This window comes from Poromitra crassiceps, assembly GCF_964638095.1.
Source record: "Poromitra crassiceps genome assembly, chromosome: 4".
NCBI classification, from domain to species: Eukaryota; Metazoa; Chordata; class Actinopteri; order Beryciformes; family Melamphaidae; genus Poromitra; species Poromitra crassiceps.
The window spans coordinates 63686606-63702554 of NC_139626.1; the positions used below are offsets into that span (position 1 = coordinate 63686606).

The 15949-nt window shown below is 41.6% G+C and overlaps 2 protein-coding genes across 2 annotated transcripts in view; both read left to right on the top strand.

Moving 5' to 3' along the window:
• LOC310775900 (NLR family CARD domain-containing protein 3-like) overlaps positions 1 to 15949 on the top strand; it is a gene marked incomplete at its 5' end in the record, with an annotated part of 253183 nt that overhangs the window by 171639 nt on the left and 65595 nt on the right. The gene's annotated exons all lie outside the window — the stretch shown is intronic.
• LOC310774932 (ERO1-like protein beta) overlaps positions 209 to 15949 on the top strand; it is a gene marked incomplete at its 5' end in the record, with an annotated part of 64682 nt that continues 48941 nt past the window's right edge. The window contains 2 exons of the mRNA XM_083635022.1: positions 209 to 299; positions 8726 to 8883. Coding sequence (XP_083491148.1) covers positions 209 to 299; positions 8726 to 8883 — 249 coding nt within the window. The remainder of the gene's footprint in view (positions 300 to 8725; positions 8884 to 15949) is intronic.

Genomic DNA, 15949 nt, shown 5'->3' on the forward strand with positions numbered 1-15949 from the left:
AACACGGCCCAGGTAGAGAACCGCAGCGGAGGATGCTCACTGCTCAGCATCATCACCACTGTCAAGTCACATGGTGGTGTGGAATAACAACAAACACCACTTCCGCTCTGAGCTTTCAAAATAAAACGAGCCAACAGGTTTGTCATCATGACATACGAATTCCGGCAAAACTAAACAAAACTATTGTGACGTCAGAGAACATAATGCCATGACGTCACGTGCCGAAAGTTGCAAGATCACAGAGGTCAAAAAATGCACACAGTGCAGCAACCAGCGGGAGGAGAAGATGATTGAGACAGGTAATTCACAGGCGTGGTGGATAGGGGGCGCTTGAGCTACCCCAGCTCCTCACCCAAAGTACTCCCTGTAATTTTATTTGGAGAAGAAACTTATGAAAACTTAGGGTGACATAATGAATATAACAGGCTATTCTATCTGAAAATATACAAAGTTTATTAGCCTATTATTTGCATCTTGATGAACGTTCCACCTTGATAACTAGGGTAGTGGCACTGAGAGAGGAAGATGAGGCTACATCTCACCTGACCCAGGTAAATGTGATTTTGTTTTTGGAAAGAGTGGGTCCAGGGTAGTCTGGGGCCAAACCCTCGTTCCATGTCATCCGGTGGAAACACACCATGACGCCGAGAATGGCAAAAAAAAATCTGCTCTGAAAACAGGGCATCACAGTAACAAAAATAAATGTGATGTGCGTTATCTAGCTATGTAGCTACAAAAATCAAATTAACTCACCATATAAGAGGAGGTCATAAACTTAAAACTTTGGGCCTGGTTAGCTGAAGCAGTTTAGCCAAAAATGATGGTGGAATATTATGTGCCAATAACCCTGGACTAACTTTTTTTTTTTATGTGTCACACTTCTAAAGCTGTATTACAGATGGAATATACAGTAGGCTATTGTTTGAAAGTAAACGTTCATTTGAGACCACATTTAGGCTTTTTCTGTATTATTGTGGACAGAAGCCAGAGGCAGAATAGCCAGGATGAGTACTGCAGAAAGTGAGGATTTTATTTTCCTAGGTCAGGATATGTACAGGAGATCTTGTATTTACAAGGCTGCAAAAATAATGGTGAACAACAATGACTCAAATTAAACAACGAATAATAAAAATGTAAAAAGAGCTATAAGTAGGCTACAAATATGGGCTATATCTGGTTAACGCAGACCCCACTAATTAGTAGGGTCATCTGTGGCACTTCCGTGACCGTGGAGAGCGAAGGTCCGTTTCTCAATGGATTTGTCATCTAGGAGGGTTAATAAACAAATTTAGCCGGGGTGCATTTTAAAAAAAGGCGGGGAAAATATTTGAGAGACCAAAATCCAAAATGGCTGCTGTGGAAATGAACTTTTTAATGCTTTGACCTACAATGATGCACAATACATGGTTTCAGAGCTTATTCTGGTCAAGGAATACATATTTGGTGTTTATATAATGATTTGACCTATTTTTGACCTTCAAATCCAAGATGGCTGCCAATTTTGAGGCAGTTTTTTCAAAATCGTCATAGAGCCTTCATATTAGGCTTGAATGACAGGTCTTCTCATGATGAGTTGAATAATATACAGTATAAGTACACAGAAGTAATCTCTGAGGTCAATAAAGTCAATGTTTGTGTGTAAACAACAGTTGCTGATTTCCGGTTTCCCATTAAATAGGGTAGGCTACTGAGAATATGGTGTCCAGTTCATCCCATCACATTTTCATAATGAACCAAAAACAATTTTGCACTATAGCCTAACATAAAATAATATTCTGTATGCAAAGCTAGCAAGGTTAGTTGCTTGAGCTGAATTTAAAGGTCAACTCAAAACAAACAATGAAATTAACTTTGAAATTAAAACTGAATCCCCGGCTACTAAATTTCATCAGCACACAGTAAAGGAAACTTGTCTTTGAACTCAGCTGACTGTCTAGTCCTGTCCTAGCCCTGTTGTGCAATGTCCCTTTTCAGTGAAGTTTTAGTTTTTGTTAAGAGTATGGACTTTTAATCTTGACCTTGTTGGTAGGCAACGGCCCTTTTTCAGTCAAGCATTTTCAGATTAGCTCAGTCAGTCTGTGAAGCAGTCAGTGTCAGCACTTGCGCGAGCTCGCTTTTTCTCTAACTAATGTTAACATTAGTTTAACACACACTTTAAGACACTTTGTTTGAGGATATCAACGTTATTCACTAGTCTAAAGATAGTTCTACCATCAAGAACATATAAAACAAAAGCAAAAACAATTTTTATTTGCAGAAGTCATCATTGATATTTGGTGTTAGCTAATGTTAGGTAACGTTATTATTTTTAGCTAAAGTTAATGTTATCTGTCTCCACACTTCTGTCAACTGACATATGCATTTGCTTTTGAAAATAAACAGCCTGGCTTGCTTAAGCATAACTGAAGATTAAATAGAAATATAACATGACGAATGCATGTACCGATTGGTTGGCCCATCTTCCCAGGAGGTGGTGGTGTAAACATCATCAAATTTATCAAGTCCTGACCAGTCTTGGCCTTTTAATTGTAAGCTGTCCCATTTGCCTTGATTTATTGTATCGGTGGGCTTGCAAGGCTTGTCACATTTAGGACACATTCATAGGACATTGTGTGCTTTGTCTTTCATTGGGAGGGAAAGCAACTCGCTATTATATTACTGTTATATTATATTGCTGTTATACGCTGTTTATTTTCAAAAGCAAATGCATATGTCAGTTGACAGAAGTGTGGAGACAGATAACATTAACTTTAGCTAAAAATAATAACGTTACCTAACGTTAGCTAACACCAAATATCAATGATGACTTCTGCAAATAAAAATTGTTTTTGCTTTTGTTTTATATGTTCTTGATGGTAGAACTATCTTTAGACTAGTGAATAACGTTGATATCCTCAAACAAAGTTTTTTTTTTTTTTTTATATATTCCCCCCCCCCCCCCCCCAATTTTTTATCCCATTTTTATCCCCCATTAGTACTAACGTAATTTCTTTATCCTGGTTGCTACTCCACCCTCTGCCGATCTGGGGAGAGCCGAAACTGGCTCCATGCTTCCTCCGAGACATGGGCAGTTAGCCAGCCGCTTCTTTTCACCTGACAGGGGAAGCTTCACCGGTAGGACATAGCACGTGGGAGGTTCACACTATTCCCACCAGTTCCCCTCCCTCTGAACAGGCGCCCTTAACGACCAGAGGAGGAACCACATTAGCAACCAGGATATTGCATGTTTTTGGTGAAGGGGGTTCCTATATGAAGGAAACCCCCGGGAGGCACGGGGAGAACATGCAAACTCCACACAGAAAGGCCCTTTTGACGACCCCACCCGGGCGGTGGGCACTCGAGGACATGCGGACGGGCACGCATTCCTTCAGCGTTCACATCGTCCCAGGTAGGAATTGAACCCACGACCTTCGAGCTGTGAGGCGATAGTGCTTACCACTACACCACCGTACCTCCTTTTATATCCTCAAACAAAGTGTCTTAAAGTGTGTAATGTTAACATTAGTTAGAGAAAAAGCGAGCTCGCGCAAGTGCTGACACTGACTGCTTCACAGACTGACTGAGCTAATCTGAAAATGCTTGACTGAAAAAGGGCCGTTGCCTACCAACAAGGTCAAGATTAAAAGTCCATACTCTTAACAAAAACTAAAACTTCACTGAAAAGGGACATTGCACAACAGGGCTAGGACAGGACTAGACAGTCAGCTGAGTTCAAAGACAAGTTTCCTTTACTGTGTGCTGATGAAATTTAGTAGCCTAGGATTCAGTTTTAATTTCAAAGTTAATTTCATTGTTTGTTTTGAGTTGACCCTTTAAATTCAGCTCAAGCAACTAACCTTGCTAGCTTTGCATACAGAATATTATTTTATGTTAGGCTATAGTGCAAAATTGTTTTTGGTTCATTATGAAAATGTGATGGGATGAACTGGACACCATATTCTCAGTAGCCTACCCTATTTATGGGAAACCGCAAATCAGCAACTGTTGTTTACACACAAACATTGACTTTAATGACCTCAGAGATTACTTCTGTGTACTTATACTGTATATTATTCAACTCATCATGAGAAGACCTGTCATTCAAGCCTAATATGAAGGCTCTATGACGATTTTGAAAAAACTGCCTTTTAGAGCTCAAAATTGGCAGCCATCTTGGATTTGAAGGTAAAAAATAAGTCAAATCATTATATAAACACCAAATATGTATTCCTTGACCAGAATTAGCTCTGAAACCATGTATTGTGCATCATTGTAGGTCAAACCATTAAAAAGTTCATTTCCACGGCAGACATTTTGGATTTTGGTCTCTCAAATATTTTCCCCGCCTTTTTTAAAAATACACCCCGGCTAAATTTGTTTATTAACTCTCCTAGATGACAAATCCATTGAGAAACGGACCTTCGCTCTCCACGGTCACGGAAGTGCCACAGATGACCCTACTATAATAGTCCTAAAGCTCAGTTGCTGCAGCATATTGCTAAACAGGCCCCCTCCCTACTGAAGAAGGACTTAATAAGGGCGCTCACACGTTATGACTGTATCCGTAACAATTATGTATATTTACATTGAATCATTTAGCTGATGCTTTTGTGAAACGTAGGATACGTTCAGTTGTTTTAAATTGTGTGTGGTGTTTTTATTATTGTTATAATCATTATTTGTATTGATCAATTACTATACATTTCAGCCAGGTGACACCATTACAATTCCATGCAACCCCACTCGGGGTCCCGACCCCAAGGTTGGGAAAGCCTGCAGCCTGCAGCCTGCTATGAGATTTGGTTGGGAAAGTCTGCACTATGAGATTTGGTTGGGAAAGTCTGCACTATGAGATTTGGTTGGGAAAGCCTGCACTATGAGATTTAATACAGACTCTCACTCATCATTGTACCGTCACGTGTATGATTGCCGTTTATTGGCCTGCCCTTTACACTCAAATCTCATTGGTACACTGTAATCAACAAGGCAGTCTGGGTCATTTCTTCCTTAGTCTCTCTTATGTGTCCTCTAGAGAGAGAGTGGCGTCAGTGGAGGACCAAAATGTGAGACTCATTAGCCAATGAACAGCCAGGAATGGGTCTCGCGCTACTTTTGCATGCTAAAATAAAGCTGATAATGTACAATTTGATTCAAGGGGGGGAAAACCCTTTCAGAGTACAACACAAACTGTCTATTTTGCTGCATAGATTTAGATAGATAGATAGATAGATTTTTTATTTCTGTGTCATGCACCATATTCATGGTGCCCAGCCCGTCTGGGCTTACAAGACACAAATCATTCAAGTTCAACAATACAAACAAATCAGCAAACAAATCAACAAACAAGCTACAAAAAGCTCAAACATAAACAAGACAAGACAGAGTTGTATATTCAGATGAACAACTTCTCCATTCTGAGTTTCCAAGCCCTCCCAATAAACCTGGCCAAACTGAAGACTTCATCTCTGAATAACCATTCCAACTTAGCATCATTCATCTCCTGACCAAAATAGTTCAGGTTTCTTATTTTGCATTAACTGAAATAGAGACAATCTTGGTTCCTCATATAGCGTACAATGAAACAAAAAATGAAATTAATCTTTCACAACACCTAATTCACATACAGTACAAAGTCTCTCCTCCTCAGCAATAGAATTGAACCTGCCAATCTCAATAGCCAAAGGGAGGGTACCCGTTCTCAACTGGGCACATAAAGATCTTCTGGATCTATCCAGGGGTAAAGTAACATAGGGTTCTGGAGTAAACATATTTTTAATTTGAACATATGTTCTGAGTTTTGGTTTGAGCCAGATGTCATTGGCCCATTTTTCTTTATAGTCAAGAAATAGCCTATGTTTAATATAGCGAACACTACAACGTAAACTTGGCAGTGGTGCTTAATCCAGGACCTTACTTCCTGGAACTCTTGAGAGTAAAAAAAAATGGTCCATTGGAGTGAATGGAGATGTCGGGACTCTTCTATCTACATGGCTCTGGTCTCTCTCTATAGAGAGGCAAAGTGACCGCCTACTTCCTGCTTCAGCACTGTACCAGAGATTTTCATCCGCCATTTATTTTCCCATGCACATTTCGTAAAATGTGTATAAAAATAGTTTTACTGTTTCAAACCTAAACGGTACAGATATATTTAGAAACAGGAGAGATCACATAACATTTCACTGGGACCAAAACGTTAAAAAAAAAGCGGGTTTAAATAAAATATTTTTTCGATGTTTTTTTTTGTTTTCGTCAAAATGAAATGTTCGGTCTCTCCCGATTATAAAGTTAGCTGAACTGTTTGGTTCGACGAAGTACAACTATTTTATAAGCATTTTACGAAATGTCTATGGGAAAATAAATGGCGGATGAAAATCTCTGGTACAGTGCTGAAGCAGGAAGTGACGTTCCACTTTGCCTCTCTATGTCAGACCCATGAGAGTTCTTACGCTGATACACTACAGTACCCTACATTACTGCATGCTGCAGCTCTCTCTCTGGGTCTGGGACACTCCTCTCACCAAACTGGTCTCGGAAGTGACCCGTTCACTTGGCCAGTGATTGGCGAGTGGTGGATTCACCCTTCACCAATCAGTAACGACTTTGCGATCACGAAAGCCCACCCACCCTGAGACCGGCCATCTAACTGGCTCCTGCAACATTGAGCATTTCAACCCAATCTCTCATTGGTGCTTTTTTTTAATCAATTTCCTTAATCGATTAATTGGTCATGTTAATGATCAATTAATCAAATCCTCATTATCTTCTCCATCTACACCAATCTTCTAACATCCCACCACAGGTCAGTCTCCATCTATAAATATGTCGATGATACCACCACAACCGGACTCGTCACCAACAACAACGAGAATCATTACTGTGAACAGGTGGCCCAAGCTGTCTGTCACTTGGTACCAGGACAATAACCTCCAACTCAACTCTTCCAAAACCAAAGAACTCATCACAGACTTCAGACGGAACCCACCCCCCTCTACATCTCCGGAGAACCCATAACCATCACGGACTCATACAAATTCCTTGGCACCCACATCAGCAACACACTCAAATAGCATGATAACACCAGTCACATAATCAAAAAGGCCAATCAAAGACTATTCCACCTCTGGCAGCTCAAAAAATTAAAAGTAAAACATAATCTCCTCCTCCAGTTCTATACAGCCATCCTAGAAAGCATCCTCACCTCATCTATCACAGTTTGGTACGGCAATCTGGACAATCAATCACGTAATAAAGTCCACCGCATAATCAAAAAGGCATCAAAAATCACAGGCACCCCCTTCTCATCATTAGACTCACTACCACAAACTCATCCAGCTAACCACCTGTTCCAACTGCTGCCCTCTGGCCGGCGCTACAGATCCATATCCACCAAAACAACCCGGTTCAAAAACAGCTTTTTCCCCACTGCCATCAGGTCACTGAACTCCACTCACTCCTGAAGCAATACCCCATCCATAATTTCTGTTCATGTTGAATGTCCTGTATTTGTCTTTATATGCTACCTGTACTGTTTGTGTATTGTCTGATATCTGTACTGTCCATGTTTTTTTGCTGACACAGTAGCAGAGTAGCTAATGTGCTGTAATATGCTGTAGCCTACCGAAAGCAAATTCTGCCGACTTTGTTGTGCAGTCCTTACTAAATGAATCTGAATCTGATTATATATAAAAAAAAAAAACCTAACCTCTCCCAGCCCCCACGCCAAACCTAACCTCCCCCATGCCATGCCTAAACCTAACCTCCCCCACCCCCAGACCCTAACCCAAAACCTAACCTCTCCCACCCCCACGCCTAAACCTAAGGTCGGCATTGCGGGTGGTCGGCATAGCGAATGGTCGGCATAGCGGGTGGACCCCGTGGACGTGACATATTTCAACATTGTATTACAATGTCCTCTGCAGTGAAAGTTCAATTTTGTCCTTGTGGTGTTAAATCATTTCAGCAAAGAAAATAAAATTGAGAAAATATCACAAGCAATGTAAAGATCAGGATTAACAGGAGCACGACTAAAGAACAGACTGGAGTTTGGTGGGAGCGAGCGGGAAAGGCAGGAGGACGTGCTTCGTCAGTTTCCTAATGACAGACAGACGGACATTGTAGGAGGTAGGTAACCCCAGGAGATGGCAGTAGTGCACCACTATGCATGCAAGCTGCTGTTAAACAAACAAGAAGAAGAAGAAGAAGAAGAAGAAGAAGAAGAAGAAGAAGAAGAAGAAGAAGAAGAAGAAGAAGAAGAAGAAGAAGAAGAAGAAGAACAAGAACAAGAAGAAGAAGAAGAAGAAGAACAAGAACAAGAACAAGAAGAAGAAGAAGAACAAGAACAAGAACAAGAAGAAGAAGAAGAACAAGAAGAAGAAGAAGAACAAGAACAAGAAGAAGAACAAGAAGAAAGATTTTATTTCGAAAGCTATGGCCGGAAGTCCCACTTATTCGCGTTGCGGCTAGCTTGACACCAGTCGTCAAAGCTGGGTGGACCAAAACTTGGCTCAGCTATGTTCTGTATCAACTTTACATGGCGAGCTGGTTTCTAATCTGAGGGACGTTAATGTGTAAAACAGTCATTTTGTCTCTACCCTCAACCTGCTGCGCTGCTCAGTGTAACAGCAGAAGCTTGATTACACTAGACAGTGTTAGCCTGCGGATGCTAGCGTTAGCTAACGCTACTCAAAACACGGGTCAGGCTCTGGCTTGAGTCGTGTTTGTTTTTGTTTTTGTTTCTCTCACTCAGTCGTCATGGTGTGGATCAAGACCACCTGTCAGGTGTGCGGCGTGTTGGTGTTGTTGCTCTGCCTTGTTTTGGGCTGGTTTCAACAAAACAACATCAAAGCCAACCCGCCCCACACATCAGCTGCTCCAGACAGCCACGAACACAGCTGCTTCTGTCATGTAAGTCATCTTACTGCAGTGTATATATGTGTGAGATGTAACGCAGTATTTGTATTCCTTATAATGGCCTGTAACGTGGCATACGATACCACAACTACCTCCATTCAGACATTATGCTTCTAGCATTTTCCACTGTCATCTTCATCTGACGTCACCATGTGATGCTAGCAGGCTAGCTAGCTGCAACAACTCGACCAGCTAACGCTAGCTCAAGAAGACTCCTGCCCTGTGCAGATCTGTGTGATAAAATACATTATTAACATTACTGCAATGTTTTAAACATGAAATCAACGCCACAGCCTGCGTGTTTCTGACTGAAACGTCAGACTTGGATCAGGAACAGTAACAACGTAGTTTTGAGATGTGATGTAACTTCACTTCATTTTTCTTCATGTCATTCGATCCGTATTAGCAATTTACCACATTTGACTCAGTCACTATCAGTGAAGTAGTAGACATGATCCTGTGCTGTTGGACACACACAGCTGTGTGTTTACGTTAACGTTCGTCAGTTTGGGCTTTTCCAGCTGCCGACAACGAGGGACACTGTCCCCCTTACTGTCCCTGGGACAGTAAAGAGAAAACTACGCAGCTCTGTTGTTTTTTGTTTCCTAGCAGCAAGCAAGTAGAAGCGCGTGGTGTCCTGTGATTGGCTGTAGCCAAGCTCCCGCCTCTTGTAGTCTCTTTGGGACTTGTAGTCTTTACCCGCCGAGGCGACCAGAATCGCCCAACGGCCCACGACTGGACAGAGAACTACAAAGTGTGTCCCTGCGCAGAGGGGCGGGGCTTAGTTTGACAGCTGGTCAAAGCTTGGGGGCGGAGTCAGCGGCAGGCATGGCGTTTTGAACTGACAGCAGCTGTCAGAGCCACTGGCAGACAGTGTTGTTGGGACAGAGAGGCAGACAAGTTCACGCAGTTGATTTAAATGAAGGTAAATTAGTCCCAAGCCATCCAACCAGCAGCATGCTGCAGAGAGGAGGTTGCCTGCTGTTGACGTCTCTCCTGCCCGTCCTGGCTCTCAGTGGCTTGCTGTATCCAGAGGTCAGCTTCACTTCTGTTTGTTTTGTGTTTCTCTGGCAAAATGTCTGACTTTCAGCGAGAGCCGCTAACTTAGGGAAGTGAGAGAGAGAGGTGTTGCTTGTTGCTGATCATTTCACTGGCTTGGTGATTTGGCAGATTTCTAAAGAGAGAGGATGTGGTTTTTAGAGCAGGAAATTCACGTTTGTTTTGAACCAAGTGGCCACAGTGACTGACTAGTACAACACTCGTCACCAGTCACTTTGACAGCCAGCAGCTTCTTTACAAGAGCGATCTAAATGTTGCCAATTTGAGATGTTTAGATTGGATTAGGGCTCGACATGATCGTTGTCGATGACTTCTTGTTTGGATTCCATTTAGCATCCACAGCATTTTGGTGAAATTGAATTGCCAAATGGGACAGCTGTTACGGAGTTTGCACAGCAGCAGCCTGATTAATAAACTGGGACAACATGATAAATTAAATGTGAAATAAGTTGAGCTGAACTGAAGAAAAGCTATCTTTATTTTAACAGCCAGCTAACCTTTTTTTTTTAACAGGAAAGACCGCTCTGGCCTGAGACATAGAACAGGCTCAGGAGTCACTCAGACTGGACCGACTGGTCTCCATAGAGACGTTCAGGGTGCTGCTTGAAGATGCATTACATAGGGAATCGGACTGCTCCGGTTTTTCCCAGCCTTCTTATTTGTCTGCGTTTGTCATTTTAGCTTGATTTTTTTTTTAATTAGTTTTTTTTTAACGTGTTCTGTAATCAGCGCATCCTTGAAAAAGAGAGCTTGCTCTCTTCTTCTGTGGTGTTTTATGGCAGTTGGCATCCTTTATGTTGCATTACCGCCTAATGCCCCCCTGTTGAGATAAAGGTGTGCGTGTATATCTATCTATCTATCTATCTATCTATCTATCTATCTATCTATCTATCTATCTATCTATCTATCTATATATCTATCTATCTATCTATCTATGTCTGTCTGTCATCTGTCTCTCTCTCTCTCTATATATATATATCAGTGTTTCCCATACATAAAGGAATTTGTGGCGGGCCGCCACAATAATATTTGGACCGCCACAATAAGATGTTGACCAAAAAAAAAAAAAAAAAAAATTTTTTTTTTTTTTTTTTTTTTTTTTATACAGTGCACCTGAACGCAACATGCAAGATATCCGCTGAATAAGTGTCCAATAAATGTTCATGTCATTCTGGCCAATACTTCTGTTATAGCATTTCAGTCTGGAACAGGGCCCGAAATTAACTTTTTGACCCACCGGCCAGTGGCGGGTAGATGGAAAAAATCTACCCGCCAAGCATATTTCTTACCGGCCAAAAAAAAAAACACATTTTTGTGTCACATATATCTATATATATCAATTTTTTTCAGTACATTTCAAGTAGATAAGGTATTACGTTGAAGAATACACACTTAAATAAGAGGGCAGAGTAAAATTTGAAGCAAATTATTTTAATATATTGATTGATGATAGATTAATCAATAGCCTACATGTCAAGTCAATCTTATCAATACATGTCAAGTCAATCTTGAGCTTAAATTGTTGCAAAAAAAAACAACGCAACTAAAAGTAATAACTGCGACAGTCTCAGTGCAGACAGCACACAACTTGGGCTACACACCTTTCTCTCCCACTCCACACCTGGCACCTGCGTTAGCTCTCCTGCACTCGTTCTTGGCTCCGCTTCGGCTTTATTGGTGGTAAGCATTTTGATTCATCTCCTCATCATACTCGCTCAATGAATCAATCGCTCGGCAACAAGCGCGAGCGATTGATTCATTGATTGATTCGCCCGATGTAGGCTGTCAATTTAGCAGAGGTTAAAAGAGCTTCTTACCTCCGCTAAATTGACGACTGCATTCCATTCCCCTCCAGTCATGTTTGGTAGCCTATACGGACGGCAGAGCCAGAATGAAACAGTCTCACAAAGCACTCGTGCCAGCTGCGCAGCAAAACACACATAACTATTATCTCCTCATATATACTGTATCATACGAGTGTCGGCAACAAGTGCGAGCGATTGATTCATTAATTTATTGATTCGCCTGACGTTAGGCTGTCACGCAATTGACACTGCTACGGGAGAGAATGAAACAGCCTCAGGAAGCACTCGTGTTATACTACTGCGCTGAACGCACTAACGTTAAACTAACCTTACGTTTCAGACTGCTCCCTTGTATATTGTGGCTGGGATCAGCGCTCCGCAGCACACTCCCAGGCCAGCGTTTAACACTGGGAAAAATACGCTAGGTGGACACAGGCCGGCTACACACAGTTTTAATATTACATGACGACTATTTTGCGACCCGCCATGTGGCGGACAGATGCCAAATCTAACACGCCAAAGCAAAAATATGCCCGCCATTGGCGGGTGGCGGGCTCTAATTTCGGGCCCTGGTCTGGAATATGTAATATCTTTCAATAATCTATGATTTAGCTGCTAAATTGTCAAATACCGCCATCTGCTCGCTACCCAGGCACTTATGTATGTACTTAACCCAACTAACTTAACCTAACTAACTATCCGGTGTGCACAACACTGTCAGCCTAAACTCCGGCTGACACCCCAAAAACCTACAATCCGCTACAGAAAAATGTATATTGTTTGTTTATTAACTGGCCCCTCGCCTTCTATCATTTCACGAAAGTGGCAAAGCAAGTTGAGTATCCCTGACCTATAGGGAGAAATTTAGTTTGTCATTGTAACCCACAGCACAGTAATGATGACATGTTCTTCATAGATCTAGCCTTTTAATTTTGCTCTTAAGCTTTCTCAAAGTACATCAAATTCATGCATTTTACTTTAAAATGTTTAAAAAAATCTCGCGGGGGGGCATGCCCCCGCACCCCCCTAGGGGGTCTGCGGTCCCCCACCACAAATTCTCAAAATCCTGTGGGAAACACTGTATATATATATATATATATAATATTGATGCCACACCTTAACGTTTATTAAAAACATGTCTGGCTGGGGCACGATACAAAGTTCCTACATTCACTTTTTCGTCGTCTAGTCATTCTTTAGGTCAGGCACGTCTGGCTGCACTTTAGAAGCCAAGCAAGTGGGAGCTAAAGCTAAAGGAGATGCAGTTTGTGTGGTGGAGAGCTGAGCTAAAGCTAAAGGAGCTATAGTTTGTGTGGTGGAGAGCTGAGCTAAAGCTAAAGGAGCTATAGTTTGTCTGGTGGAGAGCTGAGCTAAAGGAGCTATAGTTTGTGTGGTGGAGACCTGAGCTAAAGCTAAAGGTGCTGTAGTTTGTGTGGTGGAAAGCTGAGCTAAAGCTAAAGGTGCTGTAGTTTGTGTGGTGGAGAGCTGAGCTAAAGCTAGCCTAAAGGTGCTGTAGTTTGTGTGGTGGAGAGCTGAGCTAAAGCTAAAGGTGCTGTAGTTTGTGTGGTGGAGAGCTGAGCTAAAGCTAAAGGAGCTGTAGTTTGTGTGGTGGAGAGCTGAGCTAAAGCTAAAGGTGCTGTAGTTTGTGTGGTGGAGAGCTGAGCTAAAGCTAAAGGTGTTGTAGTTTGTGTGGTGGAGAGCTGAGCTAAAGCTAAAGGTGTTGTAGTTTGTGTGGTGGAGAGCTGAGCTAAAGCTAAAGGTGTTGTAGTTTGTGTGGAGGAGAGCTGAGCTAAAGCTAAAGGTGTTGTAGTTTGTGTGGTGGAGAGCTGAGCTAAAGCTAAAGGTGCTGTAGTTTGTGTGGTGGAGACCTGAGCTAAAGCTAAAGGTGTTGTAGTTTGTGTGGTGGAGAGCTGAGCTAAAGCTAAAGGTGCTGTAGTTTGTGTGGTGGAGAGCTGAATAGTGTATGAGTGGCCTGGTTCAGGTGACACAAGTCTCTCCTCACAAAGCGCTCTGCATGTTTTATGCATGGAGGGTGCAGCCTGTCTGGTTTATGCATGGAGGGTGCAGCCTGTCTGGTTTATGCATGGAGGGTGCAGCCTGTCTGGTTTATGCATGGAGGGTGCAGCCTGTCTGGTTTCACGCTGTGGAAAGGGAAAGGAAGTGGAAGAGGATAAGGTTGTCAAAAGTATTATTGATGCTAGTATCGATAAGTATCAATAAAAAAAGGAAACGGATACAATACTCATTTGCAGCAACAGGTATCGATATTATCGATAAGTATTGATACTAAAAAATTTAACCCGTTATACAATACTCATTTGCAATAGTATCGATAAGCATTGATACAAAACATTTGAAACAAATACAATACACTCATTTGCAACAGGTATCAATAAGTATATATATTTTTTTTAAACGGATACAATACTCATTTGCGACAGTATGGATACCAGGAGTGCTTTGTCTTAATGAAAATTCAAACATAATACAGATTTTTCCTTCCCTATCATTGGTGTGTATCTGTTGCTTCAACAAGCTGAAAGTGTTCTGATAGGCTGATGAGTAGAGCAGGGCCAGAGCCGTATAATAGAAGAGTTGCAACATCTCCATTCACTCCAATGGACCAGTTTTTTTTTACCTGATAAGAGTTCCCGGAAGTAAGGTTCTGGATTAAGCAGCGCTGTCGAGTTTCAGCAAAATGGTCAGTTTGTGATGTACTTTGAAAGGGTCAGACGTTTAAAGAATCAAATTATATTATTAGCTTTATTTTAGCATTCAAACGTAGCGCGATCCCCCTTCCTGGCTATTCATTGGCTACATGTCACGCATGTTGGACCTGGCACCACTCTCTTACTAGATTGCTCTAGTCCGATTGCTCTAGTCCGCTGGACTAACTTTGTTTTTCATCTTCAAGTGTCAAATGTTAAAAATGATCATTTACTGTGGAAGTTGAGTAAACTAAACTACCGGTAAGTTATTTCAAGTTGGGCGTGAATATCTTTACAGAGCAATAAGAGCCTGTTGTTCTTCATCTAGATTTGGGAGAGCCAATTATTTTTAATCCAGATTTGGGAGAGCCAATTATTTTGAAGCCAGGTTTGGGAGAGCCAATAGGAGCTCCTGCCCGCTCAGTCAAATCTCTAAAGTCAAGAAGCTAAGGGTGAGGTCGGGTGAGGTGAGGTGAGCTAGTGTTTTTCTAGCTGTTTGACTGAGGGTGTTTTCACACCTGTGTTTTCAGTCCTCTTAAATGGGACTCTGGTTGCTTTCCTCCCTGGGTGCGTTTGGTTTGGGCAGGTGTGAACACCGTAATCAGACTCTGGCGCGGCCCAAAAGACAACAGGTTAGTTTGTGTTGAGAACGCGATCCGACCAAACGAACAGGTGTACTCAATTTACTGTGTAAATTTGAGCTAAACAGCTCCTGTGGCCAGGTGTGCTGTGCTTTGCTATAGTATTTTGAAGAGGTTTCTTCGCCATGCATTGGGCATTCTGCTGGTACAGTTTGGCCTGGTGGTGTATGGAGTACCACAGGGATGACGTATTGTTGTAGGCTTACCCAGAAGTTCCTGCGCAGCTGGTTCATAGGGGGAAAAGGCAATGGGATTTCTGTATGAGAATTTAGGTTAAATGCATGAAATAATATCTGTGGTTAACAAAAGTTTATGAAACAGCGACGTTTTTATGACTTGTGAAGTGTGAATGCGTTTGTTTTTTTAAACACGATTTTCAGAAAACGCTTCAAAAGTCATAAAAGTGGTCCTCATTTGTGAAGATTACACAAACACAGATTTCACACTCCCATAAGCTTGTGTTAAACGCATACCTTATTCTAAGCATGCTATAACCATAAACCTATTTAAACCATAAGCTTGTGTTAAACACATGCCTTAATCTAAGCATGATATAACCATAAACCTATTTAAACCATAAGCTTGTGTTAACCATATACGTACCTTATTCTAAGCATGCTATAACCATAAACCTATTTAAACCATAAGCTTGTTAACCACATACCTTATTCTAAGCATGCTATAACCATAAACCTATTTAAACTATAATCTTGTTAACCACATACCTTATTCTAAGCATGCTATAACCATAAACCTATTTAAACCATAAGCTTGTGTTAAACACATGCCTTAATCTAAGCATGATATAACCATAAACCTATTTAAACCATAAGCTTGTGTTAACCAT